Source organism: Carassius gibelio, chromosome B13 (genome assembly GCF_023724105.1).
Source record: "Carassius gibelio isolate Cgi1373 ecotype wild population from Czech Republic chromosome B13, carGib1.2-hapl.c, whole genome shotgun sequence".
Classification (NCBI taxonomy): domain Eukaryota; kingdom Metazoa; phylum Chordata; class Actinopteri; order Cypriniformes; family Cyprinidae; genus Carassius; species Carassius gibelio.
Window position 1 is genome coordinate 21,810,315 of NC_068408.1, and position 23,063 is coordinate 21,833,377.

A 23,063-nucleotide genomic window follows, 5' to 3' on the forward strand; every position below is an offset into this window, starting at 1 on the left:
GGCCTTGAACGTGATAGTTACATTATTGTCTATGGACGATCAGATAGCTCTCGGATTTCATCAAAAATATCTTCATTTGTGTTCTGAACATGAACGTAGGTCTTGCGGGATTGGAACAACGTGAGGATGAGTAATTAATGACAGAACTTTCTTTTTTTTTGGTGAACTATCCCTTTAATGCAGAAAATAGAGGACAGAAACCTCACACCTTGCCAAAGCTGCCTTTCCCGAGCACTTTGATGAAGGAGAAGTCTTCCAGCGTCATCCTTTTGGTTCGGGGCGTCTTCACCTCTCCGTTCTCTCTGGCCTCGGTCAGAGAGGAGGACGAGGCTGGCTGCAGCTCCTCACCGCGATGGTCAAACGAAAGAGCCTTTCTGATGTTCTCCAGGTCCTTTATATCTGCAGATCACAAATCAAGAAGTAAAAATCACAATACACACTACGAGAACCCATACTGAGTCACACTTTTCTCCTCCTTCAGTTCTAAAATAAACAAAACAAACAAACAAAAAAGTTTCCTGTAATGCATGAGATAATGTAGAATTTTAAAGATTTCGTTATGCTTTTATTTATGCATTAAATTGATCCAAAGTGACAATAAAGACATTTATAATATTTTAAATGATTTCTATTTCAAATAAATGCTGTTATTTTGGATGCTTTCTATTCCTTAAAGGATATTTACACAAAAATATCATGAAGCATAGCTGTTTCCAACTTTATTAAAGGGGGGGTGAAATGCTATTTCATGCATACTGAGTTTTTTACACTGTTAAAGAGTTGGATTCCCATGCTAAACATGGACAAAGTTTCAAAAATTAAGTTGTACGTTTGAAGGAGTATTTTTGTTCCAAAAATACTCCTTCCGGTTTGTCACAAGTTTCGGAAAGTTTTTTTCGAGTATGGCTTTGTGTGACGTTAGATGGAGTGGAATTTCCTTATATGGGTCCTGAGGCACGTCTGCCAGAAGAGCGCGCGCTCCCGTATAGCACAGCACTGAGAGCACAACAGACTTCACTGATCAGAGCGAGAGCGTCGCGAAATGTCACAAAAGAAGTGTGTTTTTGGTTGGCAGGGCAAGACAACCCTGCACAGATTACCTAAAGAGAAACAGCATTAAGGGACCAGTGGATGGAGTTTATTTTTACAGAGCATCAACGGAGTTGTGTAAGTGTTTGTGTTTGTTCCCTGCATTTCGGATTGCACATCGTTTATTTCTTAAGGATAATGCAGTCCCAACGAAAAAGGGTCACGATCGTGTGTTGGAACCGCATGCGGTGAGTAAAACTGCTTCAAATATCTCTGTGTTGTTAACTTAGCTGTCGGCGCGTAAGCACATCAAGTAAACAACATGTGATGTTGTCATCAAACTGCACTTTCCACATGTACAGCTTAAAAAAAAAAAACAAAAAAAAAAGACGACATAAAGTGGAACTTAGTCATTTTCCAAAACCGCTCAGCAAATATATACAGTTTCAGTATATACCACATAGAGACGTCATTGCTGATGCTGCTCTTGTTAAATTTCAGCCTCTGGATCTGATTCTGGATCATAAATAAACGACTGAATCTGACTGCTAGCCATGGTTTGTTTTGGATGATGGTTTTGTCCTCACGGTAATGTCACAGCTTCCACATGCTCTCAACACAAAAGCCTACTGGCGCTCGTGATTCTTTAGCTCCGCCCACACATCACGCCTCTAGACGCTCGTGTTTTTCCGGGAAAAATCGGTACAGACTATCTTTCTCTTATAAATATAATAAAACTAAAGACTTTTTTGAGTTATAAAGAATGCAGTACTACTCTATAGGTACTCAAGATTAACAGGATATTGAGTGAAAACGAGCATTTTACCCCCCCTTTAATAATATGAGATGTTTCTTAAAGCAGCAAATCATCATATTTGAATGATTTCTGAAGATGTGACACTGAAGACTGGAGTAATGCTGCTGAAAATTCAGCTTTGCATCACAGGAATAAATCACATTTTAAAATACATTACAATATAAACACTTATTTAAAACTGTAATAATATTAAACAACGTTACATTTTTTTACTGTTTTTTTTTTTTTGTCATATAAAAATTACAACACAGCATTGGCTGCTTGACTTCTTTAAAACATAAAAAAAATCTTAGCACATTTTTTTTTATATAATGTACAGCCAGTAATTAGTGTGAAAAAAACTACTTTGTGTCCAAAGTTATATAGCCATGTGATGAATATCAAATCAGAAATCACATATTTATAAAGCACTGGTTGTCAAGCCATGACATTTTTCATCCAATGAACACAAAAGAAGAATTTTTTCCAAATATCCCAGCTGTTCATTTCCGTATAATGAAATGAATGATATGCTACCAAGTGCCAAAATTAAAATAAAACATCATAACAGACAAGTTGTAGCTTTTAAACAGATTATGTCTCTTTTATAGCTGATTTTATAAACAAAAAAAGGCACTGCATGACAAAAAAAAAAAACAACCTTCACATTTTGCTACAAAGACTCCATAGACTTCCACATAAAGTTCATTATATTTTTAAAAGCATACCAAAACTAATAATTCGGTCATCATTTACTCACCCTCATGTGGTTCCAAACCCATTTGAGATTCTTTGTTGAGCAGATATTGTCACGAATCTAAGTAACCAAACTGTTGCAGGTCCCATTGACTTCCACTCTTTAGACAAATATGCAATGAAAGTCTATGAGAAGCAAATCTGTTTTCTAACTAACATTACACGTCATCGATTATGTTTCGCAGAAGAAAGCCAGTCTTACAGGTTTAGAATGACATGAGGGTGAGTAAATTACAGAATTGATCACTTCTATGTGGTAATCAATCGTCTCCTACACAAAGCTCTTGTATATAAGACACGATAATGTATTTAATCCAGAGCTCCGAGTGTGTGTTTACCCTGGTCACATGGTGATGTGGGAGCAGATTTGGATCGATCCTCTTCTGACTGTGGGGATATGGGTAAGGGCTGCGCATCTGGGCCCTGAGAGATCTGTGTTAAAAACAGGAACAAATCATCTTCAGCATTCAATCATCATTATGTTTCAGGAGGCCTAATCAGGTACCTAAGTGCTGCTCGCTGTGCAGGCCATTATGTGATTAGTAATCATCAGAGTGTATTTCCTATTATCTACAGCTGCATGGAGGATGCTTTTGACTTCTCCATCTCACCTTTTTTCTCCTCTGGACACTGCCGGAGAGTTTATCTGGAGTGACTCCGAGGTCAGACAGCACCTTAGCGATGCCCCGGGCGTCCACCCCACAGTTAGGAGCTACATTACTCTCACAACGCTTGTGCACATTCATCTTACAAACTGAGGACAGAAAAATGAAGCGAGAGGGCATGTGAACTTACAGTGTATTTCAATGCATGTCAATGTGAGTAGGTTTGAAACTTGGAAGATTCGGGGTTACAGCAGGGATGTTTTAGTTAACTAAAACTAAAACTAAACTATAAAAAATTATGAAAATAAAAAATGAAATAAGGAGAACATTTTTAAACAAGAACAGAACTGAAATAAAGTATATAATATAATATAATATAATATAATATAATATAATATAATATAATATAATATAATATAATATAATATAATATAATATTATATAATATAATAATTTATATTAACTTATTTTATTTTAGATAATTGCCAAGATGACATTTCCCATTTTCATTTAAGACTGCTGTACTAAAATAAATAAAACTACTAAAATTGAAATAAAAAAATGAAAAACTATTTAAGAAATACAAAAAATTATGAAAACACACAAAACTACAATTTTAGGTTTGTAACTTGGAAGATTCAGGGTTACTGCAGGAATGTTATAGTTAAATAAAACTAAAAATAAACTATAAAAAGATTATGAAAATAAAAAAGGAAAAAAGGAGATTTTTTTAAACAAGAACAGAACTGAAATAAAGTATATAATATAATATAATATAATATAATTAATATTAACTTATTTTATTTTAGATAATTGCCAAGATGACATTTCCCATTTTCATTTAAGACTGCTGTACTAAAATAAATAAAACTACTAAAATTGAAATAAAAAAATGAAAAACTATTTAAGAAATACAAAAAATTATGAAAACACACTACACTACAACTACAATTTTAATAAAAATATAAAGTAAAATTAAAACAAGAATTACAAAACCAATTTTAAAATAATTTTAAAAAACTGCTGAAAAATATAAAATCCAAATTATATTAAAACAACACTGTGTTATATTTCTGGGAATATTTTCATCTGTATGTCAACTACCATTTTTTAAATTAATATATTAAATAATAAACAATAAGACTAATGGGCAGTTTTACCCAAGCATTCAAAAATATAGCTTGCAAAAATATTTTAATGAAAAATGTGCACTCCTCACAGAGAATTCTATGCAAATTCCATTAAATGATCAATTATTTCCTAATATTCCAGCTTTTCCTGGGAGAGCTCTTTAACTACATTTCCCAGAATGCCGCTCTCACCTTTGCACTGAAGCCCTTGTCGCAGCAGGCCCCACAGTAAGGAGCCGCAGTGGTCGCAGAACGTCAGGACTTTGTAGTTGTGAATACTGAATTTATGAGGAATATTGACGCTGAAGCGCTGAGATCCCACCTGCAGGGGGCGATAGAGGATCAGGAAGACGTTTATGCAGCACTTACAAGCTTTTTAAAACAAGTGAGGCTGCAAAATGTAAAAAAATAAATAAAATATATTATATTATTAACTTACAATTGTGCGTATTAACATTAATGTGATAAAGGCTACATAGTAATTTTGTTTATAACAGTAAAATCGTGGTATAATTTTCCACAACAGAGGCATGATTTGTTGTGCAGGTGTTGCTCTTTAGCTCAGGAGATTTAATGGATATTTCTTAATATTGAAAAATACATAAAAAAAACTTATGTGGATAGCATGTGTAACTCTAGGATAAATTTGATGAGAAATATTTAGTTTATACTGAAATTGCTGACATTTCAATCAAGACATATTTGCACATTTGTACACAGTTTAAAACTCTAGAGGAGACATCTGTGCTAAGCAAAAGTTTGTATTTCACTCTCATTGGTGTTACGTGAGATAATAAAAGTGAGGCCTCATGTGTGGTTTTCGACAGGTTCCTCTCACCTCCTCTGTGGTATCCTCCTGTTTCTTGAGACCCGCACATTTGGTGATGATCAGCTCATGACAGCGTTTGTGAACTACACAGGTGCACACTGATCAACAGATACAAGCAGATGAGATCAGCTTTAACTTCTGTCATTAATTTCCGCAGAATACCCACATGCATGATGTTATGATATTCTGTGGAAAACAGAGACCTTTGAAGAAAACGTTGATCGGTGAAATATAGTGCATGAGTCATCATGGTGATGTTAGCTAAATGGCTGTGTTCGCTCTGAACTGGTGGTGTATGGAAAAGTGCAACATGATCACGTGTTTCGTTGCTTTAGATTTATAGTAGTTAACATGTTTTATGAGCTAACAAATTTTCTGTTTGACAAAACATCTGACATTGAGAAATATGGTATTTGCCTACCTTGGCACTGATATCCTTGCTTCCCCAATACACCCCTGTGAAGAGAAACAAGAGAGATAAGATCTCCTGTATGTTTTTGTACACGAGGAAAGAGTCTCTCTGTGGTGTAAATATGAAGACACTGTGATTTGTCACCAAATGTGTGAGAGAGATAGAGAGAGAGAGCCATGCATAAACTTACTGTAGCATGGTACATATTGCACTAAGGATAGTTTGTCTTTTGAACTGACAATCTCAAGATACTAGTCATCTAATGAATAGCTTTGCTTGCTTCATCCCATTTTTGCTTGCACGTGACCTTGAAAAAGGTGCTCTGCCTTCTTTATCATTATGGACATTATGCTAATACTTTAAATATATTTCCAATTGTTAACATATAGCCAACTACATTCAGTAGTATTACAATGAACCTTAATTTTACAGCATTATCAGCATGTTATTATCAACATTAATATCAAAATGCACTAATACAGTTTTAAGAATTTTAAAAAGTTGTATCTGTTAACATTAGCAGTTGCATTTTATTGACAAAGTGTTTCCAACTTGATTATGCAAAATGGAATATGCTCACCCTCAGGTCGTCCAAGACGTTTCTTCAGCATAACAGCCATCCAAGATGTAGATGACTTTTATTAATTTGAAAATATTTGGAGAAATATAGCACTGCATCACTTTCTCAGCAATGGAACCTTTGCAGTGAATGGGTGCCGTCAGAATGAAAGTCCAAACAGCTGATAAAAACATCACAATAATCCACAAGTAATGCACACCACTCAAGTCCACCAATTACATCTTGTGAAGCGAAAAGCTGCATGTTTCCAAATTCATCATTAAGTAATTCTTACTTGAAATCGTGTATTTTGTCCAAAATATGATCATATAATCCATAACGATGCCTCCTCCAGTGAAAAGGTCCACCCCATGTTATCCTCTCACATCAAAATCCACCAACATATTAGTTTAGAACAGTAGTTTGGACTGTTTCCACTTTGTAAACGGTGCTTGGTATGTGCATATTTCTCTCATGACTCAGATGGGACGGCTTTTTCCACCGGTGAATGACAGAGGACTTATATTTCAGCCAGTTTTAAAATGATGGATTTGTTTATAACAAACAGCTTTTCACTTCCCAAGACATGGACTCATGGACTTGAGTGGTGTGGATCACTTGTGGATCATTGTGATGTTTTTAGCAGCTGTTTTTACTCTCATTCTGACGGCACCCATTCACTGCAGAGGATCTACTGGTGTGATGTGATGCCCTGGTGTAAACTACTGGTGTAAAGTGATGCAGTGCTACATTTCTCCAAATCTTTTCAAGTGAATAAACTTAAGTCATCTACATCTTGGATGGCCTGAGGGTGAGTACACTTTTAGGAAATATTCTTTAATAAGTAGATTTTGTGAGGTGTTGTTGTTATTCCCTGCTCGTCTTTCAGTTTCAGTCCCACACATCAGCTCTGCACCTTATCTTATAAAACAGTCATATTCCTCTGTTCTCTAGAGAGGCGGGACACAGCGTGCCTGTGCATGGCGGTGTGGAGGAGGCCAGACGCACTCAATACGCTCATATTGTTGCTCTGAGCCCCAGGGCTTTTCCTGTCGTTACCATGTAAACGCAGCCCACTGAGGGTAAACCACCCGTGAGGAGGGATAATGTACACTGGTTAGGTCAAAACTCAGATGCAGATTTACCAACACACGCAGCTGTACAAATAGCATCCGACGGCCGCTGCGGGACTCACCAGATGAAGTCGCGGCAGTGCGAGCAGTAGGTGGGCTGTCTCAGGTAGGTGGCCATGAACTTGTGTCCGTTGACTTGATGCACCCTCCTCCGGACGGCCCCCTGCCTCTTCCTGGGACGCATGCGTTCACGAAACACGCGCTCTTCATTCTCACAGCTTCCTGCTGCAAAGACACACATGAATGCACAAACAGAAGTTTGACAACGTTTACAACCATTGTTTAATATATTACATTACTTTACATTTACATTTAGTAATTTGGCAGATACTTTTATTCAATGAAACTTACAGATGTGGACTACAGAAGCAATTAAAAGCAACAAAAGAGCAATATGCAATTGCTGTACATAATAAATAAAAATAAAACAGAATAGAAAAAGAATAGAGCAAGCTAATTTTAGTTTTGTTTTTAAGAAAACAAGTAAATGAATTGAGTGCAAATCTAAAAGGGGCAAGTTTTTTTAAAGAATAGAATTTAAATAGAATATTACTTAACATTGTGCACTCATTCACTCACAAATTCATTCATTCATTCAGGGGCTAAATGGTGCTTTTAAGAGAGTGGTTCAGTTACACTTTACAAGAAGACCTCTTTTGTTAAAGTATTAGCCAACTGAACATATTTTACTGCATGTATTAAAACCTATTAGTAAATGCTGATATTAACATCAACTAAGAAATAATTCATGCTTTCTGAATATTGTTCATTGTTAGTTCATGTCAATTAATGTAAAAAACTATAAGCTTATTTTAATGGTTACTATTGATTCAGTGAAGTAAGACTGGGTGATATGGACAAAATATATATATAAAAAAAAATCCATATGCAATACACAATGTAAAGTTTATTTCAACAATGGGGGAAAAGCATTCATTACATGCTTTCCTTTTAATTTTGGGCCCCATTAAATTATAATTTTTTTTTTCTGAAATTCTGTATTTTCTAAGGTTTTTTTTCTGTATTCTGTGTTCAGTGATCCAAGAACAAAATTATCATAAAAATGTTTTCTGATGAAATGTTAAGAATATTTAGTCATTCTCTTGCAATGTAACTAAATTAAGATATAATTTACAACAAAACATTTCTGTTTTTGACAAATAGGGTGCTGCACCTCAAAACACGCATAAATATATGTGTTTTAAAATGAATTTCTTTAACCAAACTTCAAATCTTTTATCACGAAGATCATTCAGTTTCTGTGTGTATATAATATGACAATGTAGTTTTATCAAATGAAACACAAAATGCTCTTGTTCTTATATGTTAATGTCCTCACATGTTAATACGACAGATGCTGAAAACATCACAAGCATTTCCATTTTTGACAAATAAGGTCCAGCACTTCATAACATGTATACATGTATAAATACCCCCCACCCCCCAAAAAATAAATAAATACTATTATTACTTTGAAAGGTTATGGTTAATATCATTTAGCTTCTGTGTGTATATAATATGACAATAGTTTTTATCCACACATATTGAGACGACAGATGCTGAAAACACTATTAATCATCACAAACATACCTGTGTGAAACAGGATTTGTTACCATATATAGAGAACCATGTCGCAGTATTTGTCAGTAAACAACGAGTAAACAACAAAAACTAAAGAACAGCGTGCAGAAAATGTCCCTACTACCTGATTTCACTCAACTACATGTCCTAAGATAAAACACCAGTCTCTTCTACACGCATGAGAAGGCCCGACCTTATATAAGGGAACTGTCAAAAAATGACTTTGTTATTATTTTCTCATCACATTATGTCAGATTAAATAAAAGTATTTCATTTCTGAGCAAACTAATCCATTAGCTGTGTGTGTACATGTGTCTGTGTGTTATGAGGGGCCTTGCAGAGGCAGTGATCAATAAACCGGGGGGCACGACTGTGACAAAGGCACCATATTGAAGAAATATCAAATGCTCTCACTAGGAAAGCAAACAAGGCCACAGGGGAGAAACGGCACTCTTTTCCTTCTCTCTGTGGGGAATAAGAACTGTGATCACTCCTGAGTATTCCCTGATGTCAGTGTATCTCTCTGCTGCAGTCACACTTCTCAGGCCTGAGAGAAAGAGAAGGAGAGAGGCTGGCCTCCGACAACACAAGTTGTGCCAAACTGGCAGGCCAACGGTCATCTCCTGTTATTAATAAAGCCATTGTATATGTTTTTTGAAAGCTCTTGCTATTTTACCAGCAGAAAAAGAAACAGAACTGGGCGGCACTGCGAAGCGCAGAGCAAAAAATAGCTAGAAGAGAAGATGAAGGAGGACAGGCCTAAACAATAATCGATCAAAATCATGAACAACATGCATTATTATAGTAACATTTTCAAATCTTAAAGTTTATTTTTGTATTGCTTCTAATAACCATGCATCGCGTTACCTTCGTAAATGTGCCTCGAAGACTGACACGGAAGAGTATAAATTGTATAATTTTTTTTTTATTCTTGTAGCTTAATAAAATTAAGGTTGAACCACTGATGTCACATGGACTATTTTAACAATGTCCTGACTACCTCTCTGGAACATTTCATTAGCACTGAAGATCAGAAAGCTCTCGGATTTCATCTAAGATATCTTAATTTGTGTCTTATGGGTTTGGAACGACAGGAGGGTGATTAATTAATGACAGAATTTTCATTTATAGGCGAATTATCACTATAAGTCACCTTTTCAGACCATTAGTCAACAAGAATATCCAGAAGAAGAAAAAAACAGCCGATCGCTCTCTAAAAGTCAGATCATTCAGAGATCGTCAGTAATTTCAAGTTAATTCAGACATATTATCTGTTCTCTGTGATTAACCCATCCATTTACAGCAGTCTGACCCATTTAGACTGATTTACCAACCTGTTGTGAGCGTGAGAGGTGCATTATCCCATTGACAGGGATATTAGCCAATCATACTGCACTCTGCAGGGAGTTTGAGTCTAAATGATTAATATATGTGCAGCGGTTCCAAGGCTGGTCGTGTTCTAATCACCATCTAAGGACAATGGACCAGTGGCGTCTGTCTAGTCTCACAGGAGACTGAAGAGAGTCGCTCTCATGTATCACCCACATCCTCCTCCCAGCTGAGGGACAGAGAGAGAGAGAGAGAGAGAAGAAACAGATGCGATGCACCATACTATCTCAGTAGGATACGGCTTGTCATTTATCAGCTCTCACTCGTTAACACTCAGTGAGGGCGAGAAGAGCTCGGGCACACATTAACCAAACCACAGTCCATCACAGACTAACTACTGCCACCAGACGACTTGAGATTTAAGATCATATCATTTCCTCTCCTAAAATAATGTTCTGTCATCATTTATTCGCCATCATGTCCAAACCTGCATGTTGATGTTTTTCAATATATATATATATATATATATATATATATATATATATATCTATATATATATATATATATATATATATCTATATATATATATATATATATATATATATATATATATATATATATATATATATATAGATATATAGATATATATATATAAAGCAAAAATATCATTCAGTCACATCAGGATCTTGAGATTTTTTCTTCTTCTGAATTTTGTGGACCAAAATGAATTTACGGAGGCTTTTTTAAATTTATTTATTTATAAATAGTATTAATGACAGTAGGAGTAGTTAGTATTTTGTTTTAAACTACTTAAATCAATTGTGGTCCTGTTTTTTATTAATTGCCCTCCCTCAGGTTAACATTTTGTCTTAGAAAACTTGCATTAGACAAAAATAATAATTATTTCTTAATAAACTGAAATTGCATTGATCACACACACAAAAACATGGAATATATGTGTATGTAAGCCTTATGTTTGTGTTTGTGTGTGTGTGTGTGTGTGTGTGTGTGCAGTTTGTATGTGCCATACATTTATCTGAAGGTCAAAGTTCAAGAAAGTTCAAGAAAACAGGAAAACACTTTGCAAAAACATTTGGCATTTCAACAAAACAATGTAGGTTCTCATGAAGGTGAGGCTCCCTCTGCCTGTCAGTGGTTACAAGACACATTCATTTCATTTCTAGTCATTTGAATGTGGATCTTGACCCATTCTTCTTCTTCTAGCCCAGAATATGTCTCCAGTCTTTGGAAAGACAATTGATTTCCACTCATAACCAAAATATGTATAATTAATTGCTAATCACACATATGTACACATAAAGAAGGTAGGGCTCAGCCCAGGTGCAAAGCATCCCATTTGACAGCACATTAGGACAGCAGGCCCGGCACAAATGAGAGTGCACTCATTTATCAGAGCAGCTCACTGGAGTCTTTGACCCAAAGCAATGTGTTTTAATTTAAATTATTTACTCAAGTGTGAACACGCTCAGTCTTTAAACAACTGTATTTAAGTGTCAAACAGCTATAAAATCACCTCTGCCTGAATTTTGCATTTAACAATTTCACATAACAGGTTTCAGGATATTGGCTGTAGTTTAAAATCTGGTTTGTACTACAGCCTTATATAGTCAGAACATGCAGATCACCAGATTGCTTTGTGCAGTAAAAAGAAAATCCCCTTCTGTCTCTTGATTTTATCAGTCAATTTCAAAAGCTAAGATTTAAAAAAAATATATATATAAAGTGATAGGTGACACAAACAATGACCCTGTCATTATTTACTCACTCCCATGTATTTCCACAGAACAAAAAACATGATATTACCACAGAAAAAAATCTAGATTTGGATAACGTTGAGATAGCTTGAAGGTAAATAATGTATTTCTTTTTTTCTTTTTTAAATAAGGACATTAAACCTGGAAAAGTTTTACTTTTACTCAAGATTTTGTACACAGTACCCATGCTTTAACATATGTGTAATTTCTTTAGGAAGGTTTTTTTTTTTTTAGGTTTCAAACCTGATTCAATTGATCAGTTTATCATTAAATAAACTGTTTATTTAAAACCAATAAACCAATTTTTCATCAGCTAAACTCTGCACATGCATTTTACAATGCTTGTAAATTTCTTGTTTCATCCATGTGATAAATGCATTTGAGTGGGGTCTTCTAGCATGTTTACTATAACTTATCAGTTAATGCCAATAAATCTAAGTTATTGCAAGATGGTAACTAACTTTCTGTTTAAATGAAAACATAACAATAAAAATGTGTTGAGGACAACAGTGATGGCGAGTGAGAGTCTCCTGGCAAAACAAATACTCCATCCAGATGCACACTGATGACATTTGTTCTAGCTTTGATGCTTGGCCGCAGCTCCCGGTACGCCAGTGCGACAGTAAAGTTTTCCTAGGCGTGTGGCTCTGAAAAGAGCAGTGGCTAGTTTTATAAAGTACAGTCAGATGATGGTTTTGTAAAGGACAGCTGAGATTCATATTTTCTGACCTCATCTTCCATAGTGTTTTGTGAGTTTCTATGACAAACTGATGTAAAAAGAGTTGTATTAAAGAGCAGAAGACAGGTGGTTAGCTAACTAGTTATCTGGCATGAAGGTAATTAGTTCAATATGACAGTAACGATATGCACACATTGGGGATTAAAGATGGCCTTACATTCTCTTGTTAAAAAGAAATACGCTTTAGCATACTTTTTAAAAAGAGCACCGATTACAGAAATAACATACTTTAAAAAAAAATTCAAGGTGAATTACAATGAAATGTATTATATAAAATGTAATGTATTATAAAAAAAATTATTATAGTTTAAATTTATATTTAATGCAATTGTTGAACTTGTTTTTTTGACCCACTTAAGAAGGGCTTAAGTATATCTTTATGCAATTTCATAATCGATATATAACACAGGCTCATTGGAAAAAAACTACATGCCTCTACTGTCCCACATACTCACATATCTTATGACATCAAAACACCTTTAACATAGTACATGATTTGTAACCTAATACAAAAACATAGGCAACTCCATATGTATGGATTTTCTGATGAAGTAAACTTGCTCATTAGCTCACCTGGTACAGCACTGTAGAACTTGTAGAAGTAAACTAAAATGTTATGGTTGCTTCATCAAATGCGTTTTTATGCCTTGTTTGCTTTTGTTAACACTTTTGGTTATGTTTAGGGTAGGGTTTAGCATAGGTGGTAGGGCTGCACGATATTGGGAAGAAATGACATTACAATATTTTATTTTTCTGCGATATATATTGCGATATGAATATCTAATTTTTTTCTTACAAACAAAAATGGGGTGAGCACACTTACCTTCTCATTTTAAATGATTTAAACCGACACCATCGTGTCAGTTGATTAATATGCGTGAGGGATATCTCTCTCGCTCTCTGCCCTGTTAAACTGACAGGACTTAAAACACATGCAAATTATAAAGTTTCACTCTATGATGGTTAAGTTGTGCAATTAATACGCGAGTCACATTCGTCAAGGGCCGGGGAGCAGCTTGCCCGTACGGTTAATGAACAACAGATCAACTACGACAGCCTACCTCGCACATCCTGTGATGTGACTTTCGTGGATTCGTATATCGCGATATCGATGCTTAAAGGGTAAGTACGCCCAATTTGTTAAATTATGTAATTAATAACTTATTCTGACAGAAATTTATTTTCAATGCTTAAAAAAATTCTAACTAACCCTCTGATGTCACATGGACTACTTTGATGATGTTTTTCTTTCCTTTCTGGACATGGACAGTATACAGTACACACAGTTTCAATGGAGGGACTGAGAGCTCTCAGACTAAATCTAAAATATCTTAAACTGTGTTCTTAAGATAAATGGAGGTCTTACGGGTTTGGAAAGACATGAGGGTGAGTTATTAATGACATCATTTTGATTTTTGGGTGAACTATCCCTAATAGGTGGTATGTTTTTTTATTTTTCCAAAGCAATAGGGCATCAACTTATTAGCACCACTTGCAAGTCTTTTCATTTCTGAAAGATACGTACAATAACCAGTGTAAGAAAATGTTGCCAGATTCACTTTCATTTAATTTTTTTAACTGAACACTTTTAGCACCACTCACTGAACATTTCACTTTGAAAAAGTTGCATGCAACATGCAAAAACAAAGTAATCTCATTTCGCAGAAATGTCATCATAAGCATATTGGGTTGGCCTTGATTGCTCCAGATGTTGTTCAGAAGAGTGCAGTGATTTCTGCACCATTAAGGCATATATTCCTATAAGCCCTTTCTGCACTCACAGACCTCCTTCCATATTTTGGACCAACAGACAGTCCCATCCAAACTCACATTAGCGATTGAAACTGATGAGAAGTTGATATATAAAGCTGCATACCCATGCATTTCTGTTGAAAAATGAATAAAATCGTTTACCCAAAAATGTGATCTGTGAGCACTGGTAAAGAAGAAAATTGTAAGTATATATCTTCAATTTCAGACTGTTTCTCACACAAAACCCCTGTATGACTTCAGAAGATTAGGGATACAGTGTCTGATTTTTGAGTTTGAATGTAAAAATGACCATGCATTTTTATTGCTTAGCCAATCTGCACAACATTTAATTTTGTGTATTTCACTAAGAAAAGAAAGTAATATAGGGTGAGAACAACAGGACAAATGACCCAAGCAACAAACAATGACAAAATGTTATTTTTTTTGGCAAGCTATTTCTTTAAAATATGTGACAGAGAATGTGTGTGTATGATTAATGGACTGCAGGTAAACTTCAAAGTCGTCTGAAAGGCCCTGTGAGATAAAGACATCAAACCACAGGACACTACAGAGGTGACATAAGAGCGGGAGAGAGAAAACAAAGCCAGCACACACACACACACACATGAACACAGCAGGGAGGCACGTGACTGAGTGTGTGTTTTAGTGAGCTGTCAGAGACATGCCGGTTTAGATAAACACAGGTGGAGTAAGTGTGCATACTCAGCAAACCCTCTTACACTAGGCCTACATTTGGATCAGTGTACGGTCCCAAACAAAAAACTGACAAATAAATAAAATAAAAAATGAATCCAGTACTGAAACATATCAGGATGAAGACTGATGCTTAGGGATATAAACCCAGAGCAGGATGACGGCAAACCATTTAAGTTCTAAATGGTTCAGAGTCTCTATCTGGGAAAACTGTCAATCCAACTGAACAGAATAAAGATAATTCACAACATTAGAACAGCATATCCCTACATACGTGAGAGGGATAATATGTGTTTCATTTCATCCACATTCAGTTATATGCACTACAATTCAGTTTGGGATAAGTACAATAATAATAATAAAAAAATATCCACTAAGGACACATTCAATTGATCGAAAGTGAGTAATCTGTGATCCATCCCTTGCTGAATGCTACAGATGTTATTAAGTCCCTCGATCTAAAACCCAAAACAGACAGCTGGAGTACTATGAGAGAAACGGTGTCAGAAAGGCTTTATTTCTCTCTAAGCACACTATTATTCTTTATGTCTTCTGTCAATTCCCCATTGTCAATGATTTCAGTCGCTTGTCACTTCTTTCAAAGGACACATCTGATTTTTTTGTACAAAAGATCCCTTTTCAAAATCAAGACCATTGAACGCTTATTCCCCCTCTCTGACTGTTCGGCGGTGGAGCAGATTTTACATAAAGAGATTAGATAGCACACACACACACACACATACACACACACACACTGCAGTGTACATCTGGAATGCATAATGACTCAGCACTTTCAATTCTAAACATGAGCTGGCAGAAACAAAAGGACATGTCTGTTTTTCTTACAGTACATTCAATACAGAAACAAAGAATAAAAGAGGCAGACACATTCCCTGAGGATCCAGCATGAAGCATCTTCCACACTTGCCAATGGTGGGCAAACTTTTACCAGCATAAAAGACTATCTACAGGCCATGAAACCAGCAATAAGCATTTTATATTGTGGCTACAACACTGCAGGTCAGTGAGTATCTGCATGCTAATATTTTTATGATTCATGATTCATTAATTGGATCAGGCTGAACGCTTTAAATTTACACAAACATTTTGAACCTGAAACTACATGTTCACAAAACATTCCCTATGTTCAGTCAGGTTTTCTGAGCGCAGACAGAAAAGCATCTCTCAAACAGTGCACGATTACTGAATTTAGTTACCCAAGCAACATTCCGTGTGCATTCAGGTTTAAAGGGACAGCAGATTAATATCATTTCTGTTGTCTGTGTCCTTATTGTTTATGAATCAACAAGAAAATCACTCACTGCTCTTGAATGAATCACTTTAGTATCCCTAATAAGGATTAATCTCATTTAAATTTTTATATATAATATGTCTTCTTGAAAGAATGAAGCATGTTGTATGCAAGTTGTTAAAAAGAGTATCATGTACTTGTTTCTTTATGAGAAGTGGTTTTATTTAATTTTGAGAAAAAGGCATGTTATGTGTCAAATCATTAAATCTTTGTCTAATCATTCATATTATCCAGATGCTTTCTCCAGATATTAGTTGACTAAATCTAATGTAGATTTAGTTGACAAAGTCTTGTGATATAAAGGCGACAAAAAATTTAGTCCAAAGACTATGACTAAAACAAAATCTAAGGCTGCTGTTATTTTTGTTAACTAAATAAACACTGTTGGTCTGCTTAGCATTCACACTGTAATTTTTGACAGCGAACATAAAGATACTGAAGCTAAAGGCATAGTCTTCCATTCACAACATGATTGGTAGGGTTAAATGACGTGTATTTTTAATGACTGAACACCCCAAACAATTGGTGTGACATCACAATGACAATGACATCAAAGTACCCATTCTCCAATCGATCTGATCAGTGTTATTTTAAAACCTGAGCCATGCTACATGATTTTGGGCTGTCCCAGACAAAAGATTGGCATTGCGAAAACAATCATGATTTCTGTGATCGTGGCTCCTAATCGGTGCTCCTATGTCATACAGTGAGAGAGTTTCAAAGACGTCTGTTGTCACGGTCCTGCGACCAAAGCTAGCCTATGATCATTTTCTGACAGTGTCAGGAATTCAGCGTGATCATCGCGCAGTGTGTTTGCTGCTACGACCAACGTTTACTGACCAGCCAGTAAAAATGCGACATGAAATCAATGCAACATAAAATAAGTCTATAGGCTACTATTTAAATAGCAACACAGATTAATGTTCATGAACATGACAATAGAACATTGTGATTTCATATTGAGTGATTTCATGTGGGGAATATTACATAACACATGGAGAAAAACCTTTAGGCATCCTATATAAACATCTGACCATTATTTTGCGTTTCATATAGGACTTTAGAGGACTTCAGGATCAGGTCAATTGTTTCAGTGTTTGTATTGTTTGAAAATGATGTGAAATTGCCGTTCCAAATAAAGTTACCAGCCAGCTGGTGAGTAACATCAACAGCCAGTTTTTACTAGCATTTGGTGGGTGTTAATTTTGGGCTGTGTGTGCACTGAATGCAAATGACTGTCTGCAGTATCCATTATTACGCAGTTGCACGCAGCGCTGCCAGGCAGTAATGAGCACAGGCAGATTCAGAGCTGTGATGGCTTTATTTTTCATTGTGGTATGACCTGATTGAAAGACCATCATGATGGACTGTGAGATGCTGTCTTTGTCTGACTCCTGTGTGCCTAACTAGCTCTTATGTCTCCAGGATGTCTCTGGTCGGGTGTCTCAGTACCCGGTGTGTGTGTGTGTGTGTGTGTGTGTGTGTGTATCACTGATGTTAAGCAGGACTGACGCAAGGCATCCAGCCAGCCTCCTTTAACACACACAGAGCTGTTCTGTGGAACTCTACAAATCCGGTCTTAACACTGACATTTGGATATTTTTTGCTTTAGTTTCTGTTTCCTGAAACAACTATTCTCTCATTTTTCCGTTTGATGTTTCATATTTTTTCCCCAGAGGAAAACTGCTGCTTGAAGGTTGTTCTTTCATACAGTTTCAGTCCATAGAGTTTGGAGAAACCTGGTTATTTTTTAATATGAATTTCCTTTAACACTTTACAATAAGATTCCATTTGTTAGCATTGGTTAACTGCATTTGTTAACATGAACTAACAGTGAAAAAAAACTTCTAAAGCATTTAAATAATCTTAGTCAGTATTACAACACTGACATTTGTTAAAACATTGTAAAAAATATATATATAATTGAATGAATTTGAGATAATAATCTAACAATAAATTAGCTTTTAACAGACATTAACAGAGATTTTTGATTGTTAAGTACTGTATTGAATGTATTGCTTATTGTTAATTAATTTTAGTTAATGTATTAATTTACATTAACAAATGGGACTTTATTGTAAGGTTTCAAACACACACACACACACACACATCCTATTTCCATGGACTTGGATTGCACTGTTTAAACCTAATAAATTTAGTGATGCCATTTTACATAATTAAAATACATAAATAAAACAGCTAAAAACCAGATATGATTTCTGTAATATACTAAATGTGATTTAAAATACAAAATATCCAGGTTTATGTATTTATCATAAATAAACCTATTTTTAACTAATAGATAGATAGATGGATGGATGAACATTAACATAGTTTTTACCTAAATAAAATGTATTGTTTTCACAATGAATAGATTTATGCTGATTTCAGGCTTTTTGAATAAATGCAATAAAATCAAACCGATGCAAAGAGTTAATAATAACCTATGCCAATTTGTGCAAAAATGTTTCTTAACATATATGCATCACATTACGTTTAATCTCCATCTCCTTCCCAAATGGACGGAAATCTGATATGCAATTTAAATATATAAATCTTAAATCTAGGCCCAAATATTTTAAATCTAAAGCTTTGACTCTATTTACTCTATTTGTGGTAGATACTTAAGCTAGTCTGGATCACCCCATTAATGACCTCCATGATACTCCAATCCAATTCCATCTGTGTCCCTCGGCCAAACAGAACAGCACCACTCTGCATGTGTGAGTGTGTGTGTGTGTGTCCACTCCAGAGCTCTGTGATCTTCAAAAGCTTCTACAACATTACGGATTAGTCTGAAGACTAGTTTTTGTTCACTGTTTTGCCTCCTGTCATAATTGATTTATCAGCTGCCGAGTCTCAGTGGTTGTGCTCGGGTGACTCCAGGCCAGCAGCTCAAAGAACAACTGTTACTCGAGTGCTAACACTCAACATCTTAACTAGTAGTAGTGCTTCAGGACCCAGATTTTACACTGCACATAAAATATAGTACCAACAGTTTTATCATACAAACACTAACAAAAGTGCTTTAAAAATGCCTATATACTGTATATTAAAATTCAGTAAAACTAGTGGTATTGGGAAATGTTATTACAATTTAAATTAGTAATATTTTTAATGAATACAATTTAAAATATTTTCTGTTTGAATATATTTTAAAATGTAATATATTCCTGTGATGCAAAGTTGAATATCCAGCATCCTTACTCCAGTTTTCAGTGTCGCATGATCCTTCAGAAATTATTCTAACAGGATGATTTGATGCTCAAGAAACATTTATTTATTTATTTATTAACAATGAAAACAGTTGAGCTGCTTCATAATTTTGTGGAAACCGTGATACATTTTTTTTTGAGGATTTTTTTTTTGATGAATATAAAGCTCATAATAACAGAAATATACTGTAACTTTTGATTCATTTAATGCACCCTTGCTGCATAAAAGTAGTGTATTGGTAGCATGTATCTACTTATATTGTTTTCCAAACCCTGCAAGGTTATAGGTTTAGCAGCATTTTATTCTTTGCATTCAGTGTTTTTTCACTGTTTGTGACCCTATTAGAACAGACGTACAATCCATTTTGGGGCTATGACCTAAAAACTTAAAACCACAGCACTAACGTGTTGATATGCATATATACTTTTAGACGCTGGCAAGCCACTTCAAAAAAAAAAAAAAAAAGTACCAAGAGAGGGGTTTTACATGTTCACACTTGCTTTGCTTGACAAAAAACATTCACAAACACTCCACACAGTTGTTCAAACACATTCCAAAGTTTTTCTAAAAAAGGCAGATTAATAAAGTAATTTCTTCAACTGGCAACTGACTTAATAAAGGTTTCATCAAATCATTTTTTAACATGTATAAAGACCCTTACAGAGTCATACAAAGATCAGAAACAAAGAGGCATTACTCACAATCAAAGTTATGAGGAAAAGACAGCATGTGTTGGATAGAAAACAAAATATAGAGTTTCATCCAGAAACTGTTTAATTATGTGTCAATGTATAAGTTACATTTTTACTTGTTGTTGTTTTTACTCTCTAAAAAAGTAACTAAATATGTTACTTTTTAGGGAAAGTAATGCGTTACATTTTTATTATGAGCAGGGCTTTATTGTTTTTAATATAATAAGTTCTATTTATAGCAAATGAAAAAGCCTTTTCATATCAAAAAGTGTAATAAACATACCCATGTCATTATACAAAGTTGTGTCCTGATATGTCACAAAAACACCCCCCCCCCCACACACACAGACACACACACAAGATTTTCAGAATGTTGATAACAAGAATATTGGTAACAAGTCAGTTTTGGTTACCATCAGGCTTGCCAAGCTAGCAGTTTTCATTCAGAATTATGCTATGAACTATGCTTAAACTTGCCGCAGGTTGATTTTATTTTTTACCCTCAGGTTAAAGGTTTGATATATTGCATGAAGTGCAGTTGACTCAAATGCTTGTACTGAAATAATCTATTCTATAATCTACCAATGATAAGACTGTGCTAGATGTTAAGTTTTGTGAGAAAGAGGCACTAGCAGTCTTACAGCTCCTGTGAAAGCTTCTTTAAGATAACTTGTCTTTATGATTACTTTATAATGATTTTCAAGTTATAATTGCATGTATGGAAAAACAGTGACTGTATATTTTAAGTATTGGGGCTAATTTTTGGCTACAGAGCTAGATGTCTTACACAGACATGTCAACCTTGGTTACCTTTAACTTCCACTATAAAGGCAAAGAAAAAAGAAAAAGAAACATTTTTGAAGCATCATACAACACATATGCTAGCTAATCAAGTCAATCAGTACAAGTAAAAAGTATACAAGAAAAAAATTTGATGGTGCACTTACAGTACATTCATACTATTATGGTGACATAATTTGTGTGTAACGATTCACAAAATTCACGGTTCAGTCCAGTTCGATATGTTTCAGTGGTGTTACGGTTCTGAACATATTCAATACAGCAAAAATAAAATAAATGCCAGAAAAATGTATTTGATTTTTATCATAAAGTATGATCTTTTTCTTTTTTTTACTTTTGTGCCGAACAAGAGTCGCATCTCAGATCAGCGGCAAGAGTCGGATTTTATTTCTCACGTGCGGAGAGTCGAGCTGACTAGTGAAGTGAGAAAGACAAGAATTTAGTGAAAGATTTAGTCTAGAAATGGAATACAAAATTGCCTGCTTTAAAAATATTTTAGACTTTGGAAGGTCTTTTGGCTTTTGCCGTTTTTCTAAAATTATTTTCTTATGACATTCCTAATTTATTTGGTTACAACATGTTTGCTAATCATGTTTGAATGTTTTATAATTAATTCGAATTTTGTGTAAGATATTCTTTTTTTTATATTAGGCCTGTAGCATGGTGTATGTCTATTCGTTTTGTTAATAAATTAAACATTCTATGTGATTCCCTGTCGATACTTTACTTGCACTGCATCTTGATAAGACGCAATGCGAAAAAGCCTTTTTTCTCCTTAACTGAAGATTTTTTTTAAATAACACAGTGAAACTGCACAGCTATTTGTTCGTGCAGTGTATAAAAAATTAAGCAATGGCTTGGCAGTGGAGTTGCATGAGGCTATGGCGATAAAGCCTGCCAAAGCTCCCTTTTCAGCTGCCACCATCCGGCGATTCTGAAAGAGTCCAAGGATGGATTGGCCCATGACTGGCCCATCCTCCTTCTTTATGCATTTCCCCCGATAGCCCTGATCCCACAGATGATCAGGTGAATTAGGAAACAAAAACACAAGGTTCCCCTGGTGGCCCATCTTCTGGATGAACCAGCTGTCCTATCAGAGCTGACTCAGCTGTTGGTAATGGACACTTGACCCATTCCATTGAGACGAGATCTCCTCTCTCGTGCGAACGGGACAATATGGCAACTTCGACCCAATCTGTGGGCACTACACCTCTGGCCACTTGACAGGAGTTTTAAGCCTCCCAAAGCGAGTCTTAAACACAACTTCGGATGCTAGAGCCCTGTCTACAAGATGTCTCTATGTCCTAAAGTGGTCTATTTTTTCCCGCTTGGTGCCTAAACTGCTGCAAAAGAGCCTCATACTTCTGATCTGTCAGAGATGTTTTCATTCCTGCAAGAGCTGCTGGATACGAGATGCTCCCCATCCAAACTCTATGTGGCAGCTATAGCGGCCTCTCATGCCCCTATTGCAGGCCAATTTGTGGGCATAGACAGCGCGGTTATACGCTTCTAAGGGGTGCCAGGAGACTGAATCCGCCTCATCCCCTAACCATCCCTTCATGGGATCTGACCATTGTGCTGAGGGCCTTGAAGGGACCGCTACAGTTTACCAACATTCGGTTACTTTTGCTGAAGACTGCTCTGTTTATGGCACTAGCATCAGTAAAGTGAACAGGGGACCTGTATGTGCTCTCCATCACCAAGGCATGGTTGTGTATCAAAAGTACACTCCACTCCATTCAGAGCACAGGTCATTATGCTCTCTGTGCTTCCTCTTTCAAAAGAGGACAGAGAGTTATCTCTGCTCTGCCCTGTCAGAGCTCTGAGGATTTATATTGAGCATTCCGCCTCTTATAGACAGTCGGAATAATTATTTGTCAACTTCGGTAACCACAACAAAGGG

At 35.6% G+C, this 23,063-nt stretch overlaps 1 protein-coding gene across 1 annotated transcript in view; it reads right to left on the reverse strand.

Moving 5' to 3' along the window:
• LOC127970423 (protein kinase C epsilon type) overlaps positions 1–23,063 on the reverse strand; it is an 87,649-nt gene that overhangs the window by 34,783 nt on the left and 29,803 nt on the right. Inside the window, exons 3-9 of the mRNA XM_052573008.1 lie at positions 7,312–7,474; positions 5,567–5,601; positions 5,155–5,243; positions 4,509–4,638; positions 3,193–3,335; positions 2,920–3,013; positions 209–399 (exon numbers count right to left, since the gene is read on the reverse strand). Of these exons, the coding sequence (XP_052428968.1) occupies positions 209–399; positions 2,920–3,013; positions 3,193–3,335; positions 4,509–4,638; positions 5,155–5,243; positions 5,567–5,601; positions 7,312–7,474 (845 nt within the window). The remainder of the gene's footprint in view (positions 1–208; positions 400–2,919; positions 3,014–3,192; positions 3,336–4,508; positions 4,639–5,154; positions 5,244–5,566; positions 5,602–7,311; positions 7,475–23,063) is intronic.